The sequence below is a fragment of the Typopeltis vanoorti genome, chromosome 9 (genome assembly GCF_054136105.1).
Source record: "Typopeltis vanoorti isolate ZY-2024b chromosome 9, IOZ_Tvanoo_1.0, whole genome shotgun sequence".
Taxonomy (NCBI): domain Eukaryota; kingdom Metazoa; phylum Arthropoda; class Arachnida; order Uropygi; family Thelyphonidae; genus Typopeltis; species Typopeltis vanoorti.
Genome location: NC_143557.1, coordinates 19,548,432 through 19,567,174, shown reverse-complemented (window position 1 = coordinate 19,567,174; position 18,743 = coordinate 19,548,432). Strand labels below are relative to the sequence as shown.

General features: G+C 35.9%; 1 protein-coding gene across 4 annotated transcripts in view; it reads left to right on the top strand.

The window, feature by feature from the left end:
• The window catches only part of LOC150102911 (DNA-directed RNA polymerase III subunit RPC5-like), a 459,314-nt gene that overhangs the window by 215,592 nt on the left and 224,979 nt on the right, over positions 1-18,743 (top strand). For all 4 annotated transcript variants that reach the window (XM_090397865.1, XM_090397866.1, XM_090397864.1 and 1 more), the window contains exon 9: positions 14,273-14,393. In XM_090397865.1, coding sequence (XP_090253991.1) covers positions 14,273-14,393 — 121 coding nt within the window. The remainder of the gene's footprint in view (positions 1-14,272; positions 14,394-18,743) is intronic.

Sequence of the window (18,743 nt, the reverse complement as noted above, 5' to 3'; positions counted from 1 at the left end):
TTCACAGACAAATTTCTAGCTAATATAGGTTATGATTTACAGTACCTTTCTTGAGCTTTTCGTATGGGCCTTTAATCTTTTCCAAACGAACCTTTGGTATAACTTCTCGTAACTCTGGAATACTTTAACACACATATATTTGCTCTACTATCAGCAATGAGGACATCGATCTCTTTACAGCTTTCTGCTTTGCGTAGTTATCACTAGCGTCGAAACGAAGAAGATCCCTCCTTTTCTAGGACTCTATGGCAATTTTTTCTTTGCTTCCTACTCGGGAAAACGGGAATCGAAATCCCGTTCACTTTCGTTTCTGTGTTGTGACGAGGAGATATCACCCCTGTCGCCACTCAGGAAAACCCCGTGAATTCCACCGGAACCAAAATCAAACTCCAAGGCCAAAAGCGACTAACCAAAAAAAGCCCTCTCCATGGGGGTTACCAACCCTTTTATAGCTGCTCCCCTAACGGCACCATTTCTTACTTCCTTTCTCCTCCTTCTACTTGTTTTTTAATCAATCGACCAATTAGGGTGGCGTTTTCCCGCCAAACGTCATTTGATCCGCAAGCCCGTTCTCAATGTTTCAATCCGGGGATCGGCCCTAAGCAATAGCTTTGCTTTTCTTGTGCTAGCCTGACTTAATCCCCTTTCAAACTTTTTCTATGAATTCTACTTAATAACTTAATCTCTCACATAACGTATTTTATGACTCACCCCTTTCTACTTACTTACTTAACTCTCTCATTTTTAATCGTATTACAATATTAATCTATACTTTACTTTGTTAGCTACTTATTTAGTTAGAATTCCTTATTTTAAGTCATATTACAATATTAATACATTTCTTCCTTTATTAGCTACTTTAACAACAACCCTTACGTTTTATACATATTACTGGATGCAAGAAATTTTCCATTAAATAATTCATTTTTTATGCAGGGGTTTTAATTTATGATATTTATTCTTCATGTTACACCATGATGGCTGAGAATACTATATTCCTAAGATATCAGGTGTAACAGTTGAAACAGTGAAATCTGTGAGTTAGAGATAGACGTGTCTGAAAGAGATATTATCTATGAGCCAAATTTCTCTTCTATTCTCTGGATATCATCAAGAATTTTTAGAATGGTTTTAGATGTACCACTTCAGACATAAGAACAGTATTCTAAGGATATGTGGATTTGTTATTTTTGTAGTGTTAGTAACTAAGTAGGTGAAAAATAGCATCTCGTGTTTTAAAGGAATGCCTATTTTATTTTTATTTTATTATTTTTTTATTTTTTTGAGGCTGAGGAAGCTATTGATGTTATTTTAGATTTACTGCAAAAGAAACTCAGTCTATGAGAGGCCAGTATATTATGTCTCTTAATTGTGTGTTGTAATGTCCAAGTTTGCATGTTTTGCAAACTTGGACGAAAATTGAAAGAGTATCCGGAGAAATTAATGTGACGTGTTTATGGCCCGGATAGGCCGGAGGTAAATATGGATGTTAGTCCAAGAAGAGAAAGATCTAATCTTGTGATTTGCATATTACTGAGGCTAAAGAAATTTGAGTTGAGATTTGTTTTACAAGAGAAAAGTCATGATTGTGTTTTAGTAACATTGTAGGTGATCAGGTTATCCTAACCCCCATCTAAAAATGGTATAAAAATCTGTTCAAGACACTGGTTGTAGATGATCTTGAAGCTTGTCTAAGCACTACATTTTTGTTGAATGAATATGAATTGCGTGTACTATCAATCAGTAAAGCAGTGGATAAGGTTGGTGATGATTGAGGGTAAGCCAGAGAGAAAGCTGGCTACCCAATTTCAGAGGATGATAGATACCCTGAAGAATTGCAATTTGCTTAGCAGGCTGTGATACGAAACATGATCGGAAGCCTTGGAAATGTCAAGAGCGAGAAAAAAAAAAAGATATGTTTCTCATAACCTATCAATGGTATATACACAGTGGTGGGTAATGTAAGTTAAGGTGGAATCCATAGTGGTGGTTGCTCATTTACTGGTAATTTCAATGTAGTAATGAAGTTGACTGTTGATGACTTTTCTCCATTATTTTGGAGAGGATTGTGGTGATGGTGATGGGTCAGTAGTTGGACAGCAGAATCAATTTTTCTTTTCTGCAATAGGTTGGATATATGGTTTTTTGGCTGGTACTAATGGTCTAGCAAGTGGCACAAGTGGTATGTGAGAAGATATGAAAGAGTTGTTGGTACAAGCGAATGAGAAGGATGAGAAAGTAAAAGTCATAAGTCTTCTGCCATAGTATGATAGAGGTAAGCTGAGACAAAACTATAATTGCAAATTGGTCACCATGCAGATTGTTCAGGATAATTGGTGTGGAGTTTGTGGATGTGTGGAGGGAGTCTGATGGAAGGAAGAACTTATATAACACAAATAGTCTGCAGCTCAATGAATTTGGTATTAAGTATCTTGAGAAAGTTGTCTTCAGGAAGAATTCCGAAGTGCAGAGTCAGGGAAACTAGAATGGGGGGGGGTGCAGGCTAGTATGCGTCCAGGCAAACTAGAGGTGAGTAAGTGGTGGTGTGATCACATGACTCGGAATGTCTCTTCGCATTCTTAACTTTAGTGACATAATCAACACATGGTGTAAGGGAGGTTGTGTGGGATGAAGGAAGTATTGCAGTTTATGAGTATGCTAATATCAGAAGTATTCGGAATAAGGAAGAGGAGTTTTTGGCATTGGTTAACTCAACTTGGCCAAAGGTTACAGCCATTGAGAGCTAGTTGCCTGAGGATGATATAGTGATGGAATGCAAGTGATATACTATTTTTAGAGAGAACAGAATGAGTAATGATAGCAGAAGAATTGAAACTAGAAAGAGTAAAAGTACATTAAGAAAACAAGGTGCAGAGGGCAGTTCATTTGAGGCTATTGTGTGAGATAGAGGCCAACAGGATGAAATATATTATTGGTTACTGCTGTAGGCCAGGAGATATAAGGCAGAACGTAGCACAGTGAGTGCAGGTTGAATAATTAATATGTAGTCTTCAACTATGGAGAGGAAAAGAAATGGAATTTATACAGCTGCAAAGAGTTAATTACCTGAGATAGCATGTAGTGGAGGTGGTATGAAGTTTGAGAGGTCTGGACCTTATCATAGCATCTGAGAACTTAACAGTAACCAGTCTTGCCACACTGCTTCCATTTAGGGAGAGCGATCATGTGGTCTTGACCTGTGAGATTGCATTTTCTGTTAAGTAGGGATGATATGTAATATGTATATATATGTGTAATTATAAAGCAGGTGATTATGACAAGCTGAGGAGTCAGTTTGCAGCAGAGCCATGGCAAATTTATTTGAAGAAAATACATGTTGGCAGTGCATAGGAGATGGTCAAGAGTGACTCTATAGTGCAATCGGAAGAACCATGGTACGTTGCATCCTTTGATTGGAAAAGGCCAAAGTTCGATTCTCATCATGATGAGAAAAATCTTTATATGGGTTTTTCAGTTGAAGGTGAGTTAGCTAATCTCATATGGAGGTAACAGGTTTTTTTCTCCTGAAAGCTCAGAGTTTTCATCCTGCATACAAACAAATTATCCTTGAGTACACATGTAATTTACAGACAAAAAAATACTAGTGGTGGTGATGTAGGTAGTAGAGGTAGTTTGCTGTATTTGGACAAATAACATAGTTTTGTGGAGACAGAGAGTAGGCACCCTCCCTTGATGAGTCTTTGGACTCCTTGGAGGTGTCATGTAATAATAATGGTTGAAGAAAACAGTGTCACACTATATACCCAGAGTCAGGAGGTTAAATCTGGTAGGAGTTAGATGGATGAGTAGCATGGTACAGGCAAGAATGGTGACCATATTTTGCTTGGGCCTTATTTGGATCAAAGCTAATAATAATTTAAACTTCAGTTCTGGGAATGAGCCAATGGAGTGGAAAGAGGGCAAAATAATTCCTCTGTATAAAGAAGACTCCAAGACAGAAGTAGCAATTATAGGCTAATCACTATCTTAGGAGTAATGATTAAATAAAATGGTAGATAAGGTATTCTAGAAGTTGGTATAAAATGAAATACAGGATGGGTAGAAAGGAATATAAAACTTTGTATAAGGGGAAACCTGGTTTGGTGAAAGGTAAGTTTTGCCATAGTAATATAGTTACTATAGTATAGTGAAAATTTAGTTGGATAAATAAAATGGCTTTATGATACAGTGATACTGTTAACACATTCGCTGCCACGCTACTCAGGCATAGTTTGTTCCCGCACGCCAAGTGCTTTCATGTCTTCAAGGTCACTACTAGTAATCTCATAGCCTGCTTATCAGACAGAATTTTGTTTCATACGCCAACTATGAGTAATCTCGTATCGCCCCCATCTTCAAGGTCACTACGAGTAATCTCGTAGCCGGCTTATCAGACAGAATTTTTTTTAATAGGCCAACTATGAGCAATCTCATATCACTTCTACCTATATATTACATGTGCTGACGATGGTGTTTATTGCATCTAGTTTAGTTTTAGTTTCTAGTCTCTAAGAACCTTCAATTTCGCCATGGCCAGTAAAAGAAAACTTACTGATATAGAAGTAGAATCTTATGCTAATATGAGTGATGATGAAGTTCATGAAATATTTGGTTCCGATTCCGAAGAAACTTTTGAAGATGAAGTTAGCATCCAGCCAAATACATCAACATCTACTTATTGGAAAAATTCAGATCAAGAGCCCCCACAATTTGACTTGTTGAAACTGCAGGTTTTAAAATTGACACTGGAAATTTCAGTATCAAAAGGTTAGTTGAAGTTTTCTTTTCTGAAGATTTTCTCACAATTTTAGAACAAATCAATTTATATGCTTTACAAAATATTGAGCAAAGCCGAGCGCAGATCAAAAAAAGTCAAAGAATTTCAAACTGGAAAGCAACAGACATACCTGAAATGAAATTATTTCTTGGATTTTTACTTCATATGGGTCCTTGTAATTTACTGTCTATTGAGCATTATTGGAGTACAAATCAACTTTACAATTTGCCATTTTGGTGCTCTAAAATGAGCCAAAATCGATTTCAAATTTTATTGCATCATTTGCATTTTGCAGATAATTCCCAAGCAGCTAATGATAAATTGCACAAATTAAGACCAGTCCTAGATCATTTTAATAGTGTAATGCAAAATAGCTACACACCAGACAGAAACTTATGTATTGATGTGTCAATGGTGTTGTGGCATGGTAGACTGGCGTTTCGGCAATAATAAAAAACAAAAAACATAAATATGGCATGAAATTCTATGAACTATGCGAATCGAATGGATTGGTGATAAAAATAAAAATTTATACAGGAAAATCTGAATCCTCTTTAGCGAAAATGGGTCACGCATATGATGTTGTATTCCACTTGATGGAAGAATATTTAGACAGGGGTTATGTGTTGCATATGGACAATTTTTATAATTCCGTAGCTTTGACAGAATCGCTTACCGACAGAAAATCGTACGTGTATGGAACGCTGAGAAATAATAGGAAAAACAATCCACCAGATGTTATTCAGAAGAAACTAAAGAAAGGAGAATTTGTCTGGCAAAGAAGAGGTCCTGTTGTAGTCAGCAAATGGAAGGATAAGAGGGAAGTTCTTTCCATTTCAAATATGCACAAATTTGAAATGGTTGAAGCGCAAAATCAGAATGGTAAATTTCAATTAAAACCAAATATCGTTAGGGATTATAATTTGGGTATGTCAGGCACCGATCTTTCTGATCAAATGCTTTCTTACTATTCCACCTTACGAAAGACAATTAGATGGCCAAAGAAATTGGCAATACTCATTTTTGAGGTTTACATTCAAAATGCGCATAAATTTTATAACATGATTACTGGAAATGCAATGACTACGTTAAAATTTAGAGATCAATTTATCTCAATTTTTGTTGGAATGGATGAGCTTACAGCATCAGAGAATATCAGGAGGAATCGGGATTTTCAGTATTTGGAAGTTTTACCACCAACAGAAAAAAAGAATCGCCTGACAAAGCCATGCCGTGTCTGTACACAAAACATGTTATTATTGTCCTGTTTGCCAGGAAAAACCACTATTGTGCGTGGAAAATTGTTTTAAAATGTACCATTCTTAATTTGAATAAATTCTTTTTTTATTTTACTGATTGGTTATTTTATTTTATTGATTTTATTAGTTTTAAATTGATTTACAAATTACATGTTATACTATGGATTAACTCGTGCTTGGCATAGGAGGTTGGTAATCGACATACGAGTATATTCGTAGTTGGCTTCTGAGGTACATATATAATATACTATATTTTAGTTGAAATTATTTCCCTTCTACCAAGCCCCCAGACATGCTCTCTGCTTTATTCAGAATCCAAGGGTCCAAATTAAGGTAATTATACTAAGGGATAACTCGTGTTTGCCACAGGAGGTCGGTAAATCGACATACAAGTATACTCGTAGTTGGCTTGTGAAGCTCCTATATGAACTACGAGTATACTTGTAGTTGGCAGTGAACATGTTAACTTCGCAAAGGCATTTTAGAGGATTCTACATAGAACTATGTTGCATAAATTGAAGCAAATGAGGAATGATATGAAGTTGGTGATTTCGATTAGAGGTTGGCTGATGGATAGATATCAAAGAGCTGTTTCTTTGGAGTTGAGCTCAGGAGAAGACAAGAGACTAATGGTGTGTAGAGATCCTCTAGGATGAGTTAAATAGACTGGCAGTTTTGACAAAGGTAAATGGTTGCCATTAACACAGGCATGCAGATCTTCTTCCCACTTCGGGGAGAAGAAGAGATTACACACTGTGTACTGTATTGATGGAACTGAGTTGAAAAAAATTGATGAGGCCAGGAACTTTGGGGGTGATTGTGAAAAGGGAGTTGAAGTTTAGAGAGCATATTGCAAAGGTGACCAACAGCACATCAGATTAGATAGTTATTGAAGGACACTAATAAGCAAGGATATCAGGGTTACTATTACTTTTTATAAGACCGTATATGGACTATTGCACACACATCTGAAGAAGTGCTTGCGGGAATCCATAGGCAAGTGACAAAGATTATGGTAGGTCTATCGAATGCTCTGTATGAGAATAGATTGATAGTCTGTGGACTTAAAAAACTAGCTGATAGGTGAAAAAGAGGGGACATGATAGAAACATATATGCTATTAGAGAGGTTTTATAGGATTGATTCTGAAAACATTTTTCAGTACATGACAAATAGAGAGAGAGAACAAGGAGCTATCCCTGGAAATGCAGTTAGCAAGTGTGTTAGGATTAGATGATTTTTTGCTTGGAGGGTGGTGAATAGATGGAATGGCTGTCAAAGGTGTTGTGGTTGCTTTGCTATTGAATTAGTTTAAGGAGAGGTATGATAGGTTATTGTGTGAATAATGGTCACTACCCAGACTGGTTTCAACCTTTATTTAGGTCTCATCAATGGGAGCCAGACCGACCCAGAAGTGGCATCATGAATTAATGCAGAGGTCATATTTCCATATACAAATAGTCAAAAGATGTCACACCTTATTACTAAAGTACTTTGTATTAGAGATAGATGTTGCAAGTTTTTCTACTTGGTATACAAGAAATTATATTATTAGTTTAATCCTTTATCCAACTGTAAGCAAACAAACTTTGCACATGAAATGATTCTCATGGATTCCATTCCAGCATATACTACTCTCTGGTGTCTCCCTGTCAGCCAGTCCCCTATCCATGCCACTAACTCATATTCCTATTTGCTCCAACTTATGTAATAGTTTTCTGTGTGGTATTACAATTAATCCCTTTTGCAAAATCCAGTAGTATCATGATGTAGCCATTTCTAATTCTGTTGTTGCTCATTCTATTATAAAATGTGAGTAGATTACTAAGGTAGTACTTACCTTTTACACAGTCATACTCGCACTCATCATCGAGTACCATATTCCTATCCACTTATTTCTGAATTTTAACTTTTTCCAACTTTTCCTGTACCATAACCACCACTCCAGAGATACCAATTGGTCCATAATTTGCTACTTCTGTCTTGGAGCCACTTCTATTTAATGGAACTATCTTACTCTCTTCCAGTCTCTTGGAACCTTACCAGAGCTGAGACAGATTAAACAGACTTGTCAGAGCCATTTCCAGTTACCTTGCGCATTCTCATAGTACACAGACTAACACGCTATCCAGTCCCACTGCTTAGTATGCTGAGCACCTCCAGTTCATCCATTTCATCTAGTTTTTACATTAACACCTTCAAAATTCTCCACCTGGATAACTCACCTGTTTCTTCTGCTTCTGTCACTTTCCTACCATTAGCACTGAGTAAAGTTATCCTTTCATAATCATTGTTCCTCTTACTTGCTATGTAGCAAAAGTATTGTTTAGGATTTCTTTTAGTCTCCTGACAGTTAATTTTCTCTCATAATCTGATTTAGCCTTCATTACCATGCTAGTTGCTCTTCTTGGCTGTGCTCTGCATTTGCTCAGGAGCATGCTGGTAAACTCTTCTTTATATTTCTTCCTCAATGTTTTATCCCCCCTCCCAACTTTTTTGCATTCGAATAGAAATTGTATCTAATGGTATTTTCAAGGTGCCAGAAGGCATGGCTTCTGTTTGAACATGAAGCAAATTTTTTGATATTGGCTATTGTGAAGTCAGATTTGGATTTACTGATGGTTGTTTTGCATTTATTGCATGTTGTTGGCTTTAAAAGTGAAAAGGAGAACATTGGGAAGAATGTAGAACGAAGGTCTCCATGCTGTGACTTGCTCAGAACACGTGTTCAAAAAGAGTGGAAGCAATAGTCATATCGTGGAAAGGAAGAATAGAAATTGAGAGAGGTCATCCCACTTTTTTACCTTTAGTGCCAAAAAACATGAAGTTGGGAGTGGATGAAGAGAATGCATTCTGTATAAGATTAAATTATTCAAGATTGTGATCTGTGTTATCAAGAGAAGAGATGACTTCCCCAGTATATCTGGAAGGAGAACTGGTTAAAAAATGAGTGCAGAGGGTTTATCAGAAATTTAAGTAGATAGATGTACAATTTGTATTAGATCATTGCAGAAACTTTTGCACTGCATCCAGCTGGTCAGTAATGTTGATAAAGGGGAGCCAATTGTTGGAATTACAAAATTAAGGTTGCCCAGTAAGATGACTGCACCATTTGGATAGCTGGATTGCAGAAGGTGCTTCATGGATAGGAAGGTGAACTGGTCAGAATGGTTTTCCAAATTTAGAGAGCAGTATGTACAGCAGATGAATGTTAGTTAATAAGCCAAGGAAACTTTATTATGAGTTATTTGGAGGTCAGAAGTAGGAGATTCTAAATTAGGTATTCTCTGGAAAGCAGTGTCAGATCTCACAAATGTACAGGTGGCACCTTTGTGGTGAAAGGAATCTTGTGTTATCTGGACATTGAAGGTGGACTTTTGTTGATTTAAAAAAAAGTTACTCATCTATAGTACATTAGCATTATACTAAATTTTGCATTTTTTGCTTGCTCTGTTAACCCTGCTCTAGAGATCAAATACGGAACCTTGTCAATCCACTTCAGGCTTCCAATGAGCAGGATGGTGGTTGATCTCGTTCTGAGTAATTAAATTCATCTCCCATCTCAAGACAGTCACAAACATCCATATCCATAGTGATTCAGACTTGGTACTTGTTGGTTGGAGAGCATGCTGACTACTTGACCAACTAAAGCTTCATATTTGGTTTCTGTCAGGAGCAGGGAACTGGTCTGAATGTCTGTGTGATGATGATGATGTATGGATATCATTTATGTTGTCATTTATGCCACTGACTGATATTAGTAAATTGGATGTGAAAGTTCTTTTAGGGATCTTGATTTGTTTTAAATATTGTTCTTAGTTTGATGTATTAATTGAGATTTGAGATTAGGTTCTGAGGAAGATTTATTTCATTTCAGTGCCACTGTCATTGTATGTTTCATTTTGGTTCTAGGTATGATGAAAGGATAGAATGGGGACATGCAATGAGAGAAGGCTGACTCTTGAGCACGGCATCCACACAGAGAGTTACTGTTCCCAATGTAACATGGTCTTGACAGTGCCTCCCACATTACTTGGACTCTCCCTTTAGGTATGACCTTGCAGAGAGTTTAATAGCAGGATTGTGCACTAGCTGACTGGGATGCCTCCTAAATCATCATCACTGATAGGTTTGGACCCATGTGCTATCAAGCAGCTGACCTGCAGAATCAGCATTTCTACTGATATACCCTTAAAATAGTAGAAGTTTTGAGTCTCTAAGTATGAGTGATTCCTTTCAAGACCTTTCAAAGTGATACTCTTCAAATGCCTTTGAAGAATATCACCCATATGCAGGCAAAGGTGGGGGAGAAGATGGAGCCCCTGATATGGAGATCACTTCAGGCATTTGACACTTTGGGCCTTGAAATAAGCAGAGGTCCAAAGTTGGGCCTTTGCTTATTTTGATAAGCAGGAGGAAATGCCATTTTCCTCCAGCAAGGAAGATATCTAGCTCTCTTTATACCAGGTTAGGTTAGATTTAAGAACCAACTTTATTACACCTGTTATTTTTAGGTATTTTGTCATTTTCATATTTGTTCTCTTTTCATATTCATATGAAATCATGCATCCTAAATAAGTGAAAGAATTAATTTTCATTTGATCCAAAATTTTGTTATTTATTACTATTTTATTTCTATTTGGAATTTGATCTTTAAAAGCTGTTAGGTTTAATTTTTCCTGTTGATAGTTCAATATATTGTTAGTTCTTTCTATTCCATTTCACCATTATCTCATTTTCTACTACCATACTGATCATGGAATGAATTTACATCAGCCAAAACACAAAGGTAAAATGTACCATTGAAACTGGAATACCAGTGAAGTAACATCGATAGAAAGCCTAAGATAGTGAATATATTTTATCACTATGGAGAGTTGGGTGGTTAAATATATACTGAATGATGTTGCAGACAGGAGAAGCCTTCGTCTAACTCTGTTTCTCCCCAAGATGGTGATTCTATTTCATTTCTATTTCATTATTCTTCATATATGTGTATAATAGCTCCTAGAGATTGGACTGTTTTCTTTTTTTCTATTATTATCATATATAGAATATATGATATTTTATAAGTTGTTTTAATATTCTACTATATATTTTGTAATAGGAATTAAGAATGCTTATACATTTATAATTTTAGGGTTAGGGTTGTCTCTATTAGTTTTTTTTTTTAATGGGAATATTGTTCTTTTCCATTCTTTTGGCAGGTTTTACATTGAATAAACTTTATTCGGATATAATAATAGCATCTTTCTAAATCTTATTTCTACGTATTCATATAATTATGTGTTCATGTTATCTTTTTCTGGTGGTTTCAAAACTTGATAAACTTGTCCTAGGAACAATAGTTTGATTAAAAAAAAATAATTAAATTTATTTTAAGCAGATTATTACCTGATAATTTACTCAATACTGTTAACAAGTAACCAAGAGTAGGTTAACATTCAAATGGTAATATAGACTATGAGTCCCACTTACTCAGTTATTTGAGCACAGGTTCATTTATAATTCGAAGCTGGCGTTCTTACCATTTGCAACAATCATCATCAAATTCCTGATACATAACCTCAGGGGAGATGGGTACAGGATATTATGATAGTACTACATGAAAAGGTTATGATTACTAACTTCCATTCGATGAGTAGGTTTTTTTAATTATTTTTTTTAAAATTCAGTTTTATTACATATACTTGAATATATCTATTTTTTAAAATACAAATGTTATGACTTTACTTTTATCTTAATGAAATGTAATTTACAGTTCTTTCTCTTTCATGCTCTCTCTGTTTATATTTTCTGTTCTACTTCTTGATGCAGTTTAAGGTTTTTTCTTACTTCTCATGTTAACTTATAATAAAATTAAGTAATAAAGTGGTTAACATTCATATGCAGTTTTGTTCATATTCTAACTTCAGCTCCCTCAAACTGACTTTTATCTTCTTTTTTTTCATTCACTTTCCCACCTTTGTTCTTTTTCTAAAGTTTCTCACCTTAGTTGATTTTCCTGAATGATTACAGCCTAAAAAAAAAAAAATCCTGATTTGTATGTACACTGCAGTTTTATTTCACAAATTCTGAAAATGTTAGAAAATGAAAGAAAATATACTTGGCAAAAGTACATTTTGAGTTTCTGTTAAGAGGTTTGTGATACAGAATTATTATTATTATGTGACACCTCCAGGGAGTCCAAAGACTCATCGAGGGAGCGTGTGCTAACAGCATCGAACGATTGATCCTCTTCCAACTACTAACTGCGCTCAAACTTGCTTAACTTTTTGCTGAGCCATTAGTAGCAGAGGCTCTACCAATCGACCTACCTTTGCTGGCAAATATTTGTTATGCAGCAAGCATCAAGAAAGTATTCAAATTTTAATGCATCACTTTGTCCAGTGTGTTAGGTGTCACAGTTTCAGTAGCAGCCTGGATTCACTTCTGTATTTTTTCAAATATTTGTGATAGAGGAGGGGCATAAACTATACCTTGCAAATAACTTTACATTTAATAATGCATTTGATTCAGGTCAGAAGTATTGTAAGAGGAGAGACAGGGTATTTGTTTGCCTCAAAAGATATGCATGTGATGGGTAGGTTTTCATCAAGGTTTTTGATATCAAGATGCCATTGCACAAGTGTGCACAAATTCATCTGGAACCATTTGTAATTAGCATTACATCATGTCAGGAAACATGATGCCCTGCCTTGTTCTGTGAAATGAATGGCACTTTAAAATGAAGGATTGCCTGGACCTACAGTACTGCCCAGATTTACAGTATTGAAAAGCCACATAAGTATGTGGTTTTTCAGTACTATAGATCTGGCCATGTTCAACAAATCCAAGTTTCATGAGATGGAACCCAGATTTTTTACTGTACACTACTTTATGAAGAATTATTTCATCTCTGTCTAGTAACTCCAGAAAAGTTTGTTTGTTTAACATTGTCACCATTGTTAATATGTTGCATTATCTGTGGCTTTTAAAGCTTAAGTGCCTGACCTCTTCCCAGCTATTTGTCATATTGTAGCCAATAATAGCCATATAATTTAGCCAGCCTGGTTGGCTGAGTGGTTAGTGTATCTGCTCTCCAGCCAAAAGGCTGCAAGTTCGAATCCTGCCATGCATATGGATGTTTGTGATTGTCTGTGAAAATACTAGTGGTGGTGGGCAGTAGATGATAATTGTAATTGTGGTTCATTGTAGTTGGTGAATTGAGTGGTGGAGGCAGAGGGTTGTAGAGTGGGTGTCCTCCCTCAATGAGTCATTGGACTCCCTGGAGCTATCATATAATAATAATAGCTCACACAGTGTTAATTTCTGGATACCTCAGGAAAAGAAGAGAGGGGGGGGAAACTGTCTTGCTCAGTCAGCTATTGCATCATTCACTTTTAGCCATCATCAGATGGCTAAAAGTGAATGATGCAATAGCTGACTGAGCAAGACAGTTTCCCCCCCCTCTCTTCTTTTCCTGAGGTATCCAGAAATTAACACTGTGTGAGCTATTATTATTATATGATAGCTCCAGGGAGTCCAATGACTCATTGAGGGAGGACACCCACTCTACAACCCTCTGCCTCCACCACTCAATTCACCAACTACAATGAACCACAATTACAATTATCATCTACTGCCCACCACCTACACATAGTTGTTTAAAAAAAAAAGAAAGATATTTTATTTGTAAATTCCTTCTTCACTAATATTTTTCAGATTTTCTGCAGTATTTTTTACATAGCAGTTGTTGATAGAGTCTCAGAGAATGCATCTTTGCTTTCCCCAGAGGCAGCATGTACTGTTGCATTAGTATCACTGGATATTACAGTGTCTGTGGTTGATTGTTTAATAACATACATTAGTAATCTGTATATGGTTCCAATGTTCTGTCATGTTTAGTGGTTACATAATAAATTAATGAAAGTAAATTTATAGAATAACATATCAAGTAAGTTTGGAAATTTAGTTTCAATATAGATTTATTCATAAATTTGGTGTACATCATTGAGAATAACCTTAAACTCTTGGGTTAAATCTTTCATATGAATGCCTTGGGAAGAGGGAATCGATATTAAAAAAAAAAAAAAAAAAAAAAAAAAAAAAAAAAAATCAAACCTAATACATACATTCCTGATAATTTCAAAACCAAGAGTATCAGATTATACTGTATTTCTGGTTTGAAATTATCATTATTGTATGAATTATATAATATTTATATTGTTTATAACTAAATTTTTATTATATTTAGCCAAAGTGTTGCGGTTTAAGAAACTTTTGTCATTACTACCTGAAAATGTTGATGTGACCAATGTTCTACGTGCATTGCAACAAGTAGCTATGATGATACAAGGTTGTTGGGTGATTAAAAGGTAAGCACTTTTGACACACATGTATTATTTAATTAATTAATTATTTATTTATTATTTTTTATTTATTTATTTATTTTATTATTATTTTTTTGTACATTCCAGCTTGCCATTTGAAAGTAACTCCACCTCCCTTTTATTCTCTCATCTTCACTTCTACATAGTTTCAAATGCAGGTTTTGGAATGAGAGATTTTTTTAAAAATATGTAACTAATATATTGTATTTTGAATAAATAGTATGTTATCTGGTTTTCATCCATAATAGTTTATATATTGTGGGCGAATATAAGCCAGGTATCCTGAAAATTTAATTCACATGGAATATACCTCAGAAGGAGAAAGTGGAACATTAGCATCTAAATAAGTAAATAATGAAAAAGTAGAAACCATATCATCTGAAATATTAATTTATTTTTTTATTTATATGTAAATATATATTTAAACATACAAGAGATATAAGAACCTATAGCATATGAGTGCTGTGTGTGGAATGCAGGTAAGGATTGAGAAAGAAGTCTGTTGATATTTTTCTCAAAGAAAAAATATCAAAAGAGGCTGTAGTTGTTGGGAAACACATTATGAGAAAGTCTCTACCGGAGAACAGAAGTAGATGGAATAAATGAGGAAGAGAGGAAGCAGGTTCAATTTGTTTGCAGTTACACTGAAAAGGGATGTGGGCAGTAGCTGCTCTTGTCTTAACAGCTCTGACAGAAAGTGGAGAAATGATGTTTGCCACTTCACTGGAGTAGTGACTAGAAATATCTGTAAAACAGACACAGAGCTGAAACAGTGTGTCCTCAAGAGAGTTTGTGAGGGAAGGGTCATCTATGAGCTGAATTGCTATCCTCCTGACAGCAGCAAGAATTTTTAGAGATTAGTAGCTGGGTGTATGTGAAATAGCATCTTAAGCAGAAAAGAATGCCTAGTTTTTTAGAGACCAAGGAATCTCTATTGATGTGATGCGTTTATGCCAAATGAGAACTATATGGTTAATTGAAAGAGTAGGTAGCAAAAGTGTGGTTTGAGCAGCAGTTAGCGAATGACACTAAAAGAAATCCTAAAGAGTTTTTCGATATGTGTGGCCAGTAGAAGGAAGAATGATCATGGAAGGAAGATGTTGGTCAGTGATAATGGGAGAATGATAAACACTGAGGAGGATATAGTAGAGGTGTTAAATGAGCAGTTCATTAAAGCATTTTATCCTTGTGATTGTAATATAATGCAGAACTTAGAACAGTGGGAATGGGAGAGGAACCAGAGAGGGTGAGTGAGCAGGAGGTATATGAGGAATTGAGTAAACTTGATGCCAACAAGGCCATGGGACTTACATGTTGTATTTCACTGCATGTCTTGGGGGAATGTTCCAGAGAGTTAGCAACATCTTTAGTGTACATTTTTAACATGAGTCTTCAATTATTCCAGGTCACAAAGCAATAAAGGAGGTGATAAAACTAATTCTTCAAATTATAGGCCAATCTGCTTGTCTGGAGTTGTGGTTAAGGTGTTGGAGAAACTAGTGAGGAGAAAGATTCAGAACTGGATGGACAGCAGTAGAATTCTCTTTAATGGACAGCATGGGTTTGCTAAAGGAAGATCGTGTTTTAGCAATCTGCTTACTTATAACAAGATGACGAATACATTGGACAAGGGGATGCATATACAGTAGTATATTTAGATTTTGCAAAGTGTGTAGAGGCTTAAGTGCTGTGAGGACATCATGTTGGAGGCTTAATGGATTGTATACAGCACTCAGAAAGGATTAAAACAGAATTTAATTGGATCCAATGGATAATTGGATGATTGGAAATGCCATTACCATATCCTACATCCGTGGCACATCAGAAAAAATAGCCAAGATTTAAAAAAAGTACAACCTACACACATCATTTAAGCCCCACTGCAAACTTGCTACCCTTATCTGTTCTACAAAAGATCAGCTCCCTCCTCTCTCAGTGCCTGGAGTTTATAAAGTACCCTGTTCCTGTAAGCTGGCGTACTTTGGAAAGACAGGCAGATCAGCAACCATCTGCCTGGAGGAATACAAGTCATACATCTGCAACCACGACTATGGTCAGTCAGGCCTGGCTGACCATGTCTTGGATACAACCCACAGGATCTCATGGGAAAAAACCACCATGCTCCACCACAGCAAATTCAAAAAAGATAGACTATTTTCAGAATCAGCAGCTGCTCTCAGAAATCAACCAAATCTTAATAAATACTTTTGCATTAAGCTTCCTAAGATTTGGGAAACACTTATCACCAGAGGTCCCACCCTACAGTCCAGGCCACCTACAACCGCCCTTAGAGGGCATTCCACCTAGATAGGACTTTAGAGTCCTATCTAGGTGGAATGGGGTTGGGCTTAGTACTTGTGTGGTATTTGTGTATATGTTACATTAGTTTTTTGTAATCCCTGAAGGTGTCTCAGTGACTGAGACGAAATATAGAAAATATTAAATTCTGTTTTAATCCTTTCTGAGTGCTGTATACAATCCATTAAGCCTCCAACATGATTTTGCAAAGTGTTTCAATTGATTACCACATGACAAACTAGTAGTTAAATTGGAAGAGATGAGGTTTGATAGTATTAGCACATTGGATTGGAAATTGGCTGTCTGATAGATACTTGTGTAATTTGTGAGTAAATGACATTGGAAAGGGCTTAAAGGATGATATATGAGAGTGTGCTGAAAAGTTGTGATAATCATCATGAAGGAATTAAGGAGAACCATGTAACTTACACATTCTCCACGTGTTATATACTTTTTAAAACTCTGCTGCATCATTTGCAATCCTCTGAGGGAAAAAAAAAAGTCTTGTTGCATAAACCAGTCCTCATCTGCAGATATGACTTCATATGGTAAATTTTGTTCCTTTCAAGTGTTTCTTTAAATTTGGCAATAGGAAATAGTCAGATGTTGCCAGGTCTGGTGAATAGGGTGGGGGAGGCGGACATTGAAAGCCCAAGTTCTGTATTACCTGTTTGGTTTCATACCTCTTCATACCAAGCAACATACCTCTACTCAGTTTCCCACAGCATTTTTCCTTCAGTACCTTCTTCAATTCTTTCAGAACTGTTGAATAAACTGCTGCTGTAACAGTTTCACCTTTTTTTGAGGTACTTGGTAAGGATTACACCATCTTGATGATGTAAAAAAACTTGATGACTGCCTGTGCCTCTGTCTTCAAATTTCTTTAAAACCTCTGACATGTCTTCTTATATATCCTAAAAGAAAAAGAACAAATTACAATTTGATGAAACATGGGGGGGGGGTTAAAGGTTTTAAGATATGTTCTTTCTTGTGGTTATATCAGTTGCTCTAATATTATTTTTGTTTTAGATGTTTATCAGAACTTTTCACCCCCCCACCTCGTACAGCTGTTTGCAGATGCAAGGCTGGGGAGAGTTATGAGAAATAGACCAGATGTTGTAGCTTTGCAAGAGGACATAAATAGACTGTCTGAATGGGTGAGTGTGTTGGTGATGTCAATTAAATGTTGAAAAATTTGGGAAGCAAAGATGGGATGCAGAGTATAGGATTGGTAGGGATATTTTGGAGGAGGTAGAAGAAATGAAGGATTTGAGGGTTAGAGACTTGAAATTTCATGAACATTTTGCTTCTCATAGCATGCAAGCCAACATGCTGTCTTCTTCATCTTATTTTTTAGTATGCTGAGCATCTCCTGTTCATCCACCTCAATTCTCACATCATCCTTTGGCACATATGTAACTGCAAGGTCTCCACTTGGATTATATACACCCTTGCAAAGTGATCACTTAGGATCTCAATGATTTTTTCTGTTTCTGTCGCTTTCTTATCATTTGCATTGGGTAAAGTTATCCTTCCATAATCATTCTTTCACTTACTTGAAACATAGTGAAAAGCTCTTTTAGATTTATTTGGCCTGTATAGCTAATTTTTCTCTCAATCTGATTTAACACCTTCCTTTACCATATACAGATCATACCCTTTTGCCTGTGCTTTGCATTGATCATGAGCATGCTGATCACCTGTTTGTTTATATTCCCTCAACAATGCTTTTTTTTTTTTTTTTTTTTTTTTTTTTTTTTTTTTTTTTTTTTTTGTAGCTCCAAATTTATATCTCTACTTGTCAATTTAATCCCTACTCAGTTTATCCTCCTGACACTGGATATGCAGTCCAATACTACCACTCTCAAACAATCTGACCACTTCCCATGCACTACTGACATTCTTTCCTAGTAGATTCTTATGCTATGGCACTGTTCCAAGTTTGTCACCTAAGTTTGCTGTAATTCCATGTTCATATACATGGTAAGCAACTTCACAGAATAATCACTAACCCCCACTTCGGTAGAATTACTACTG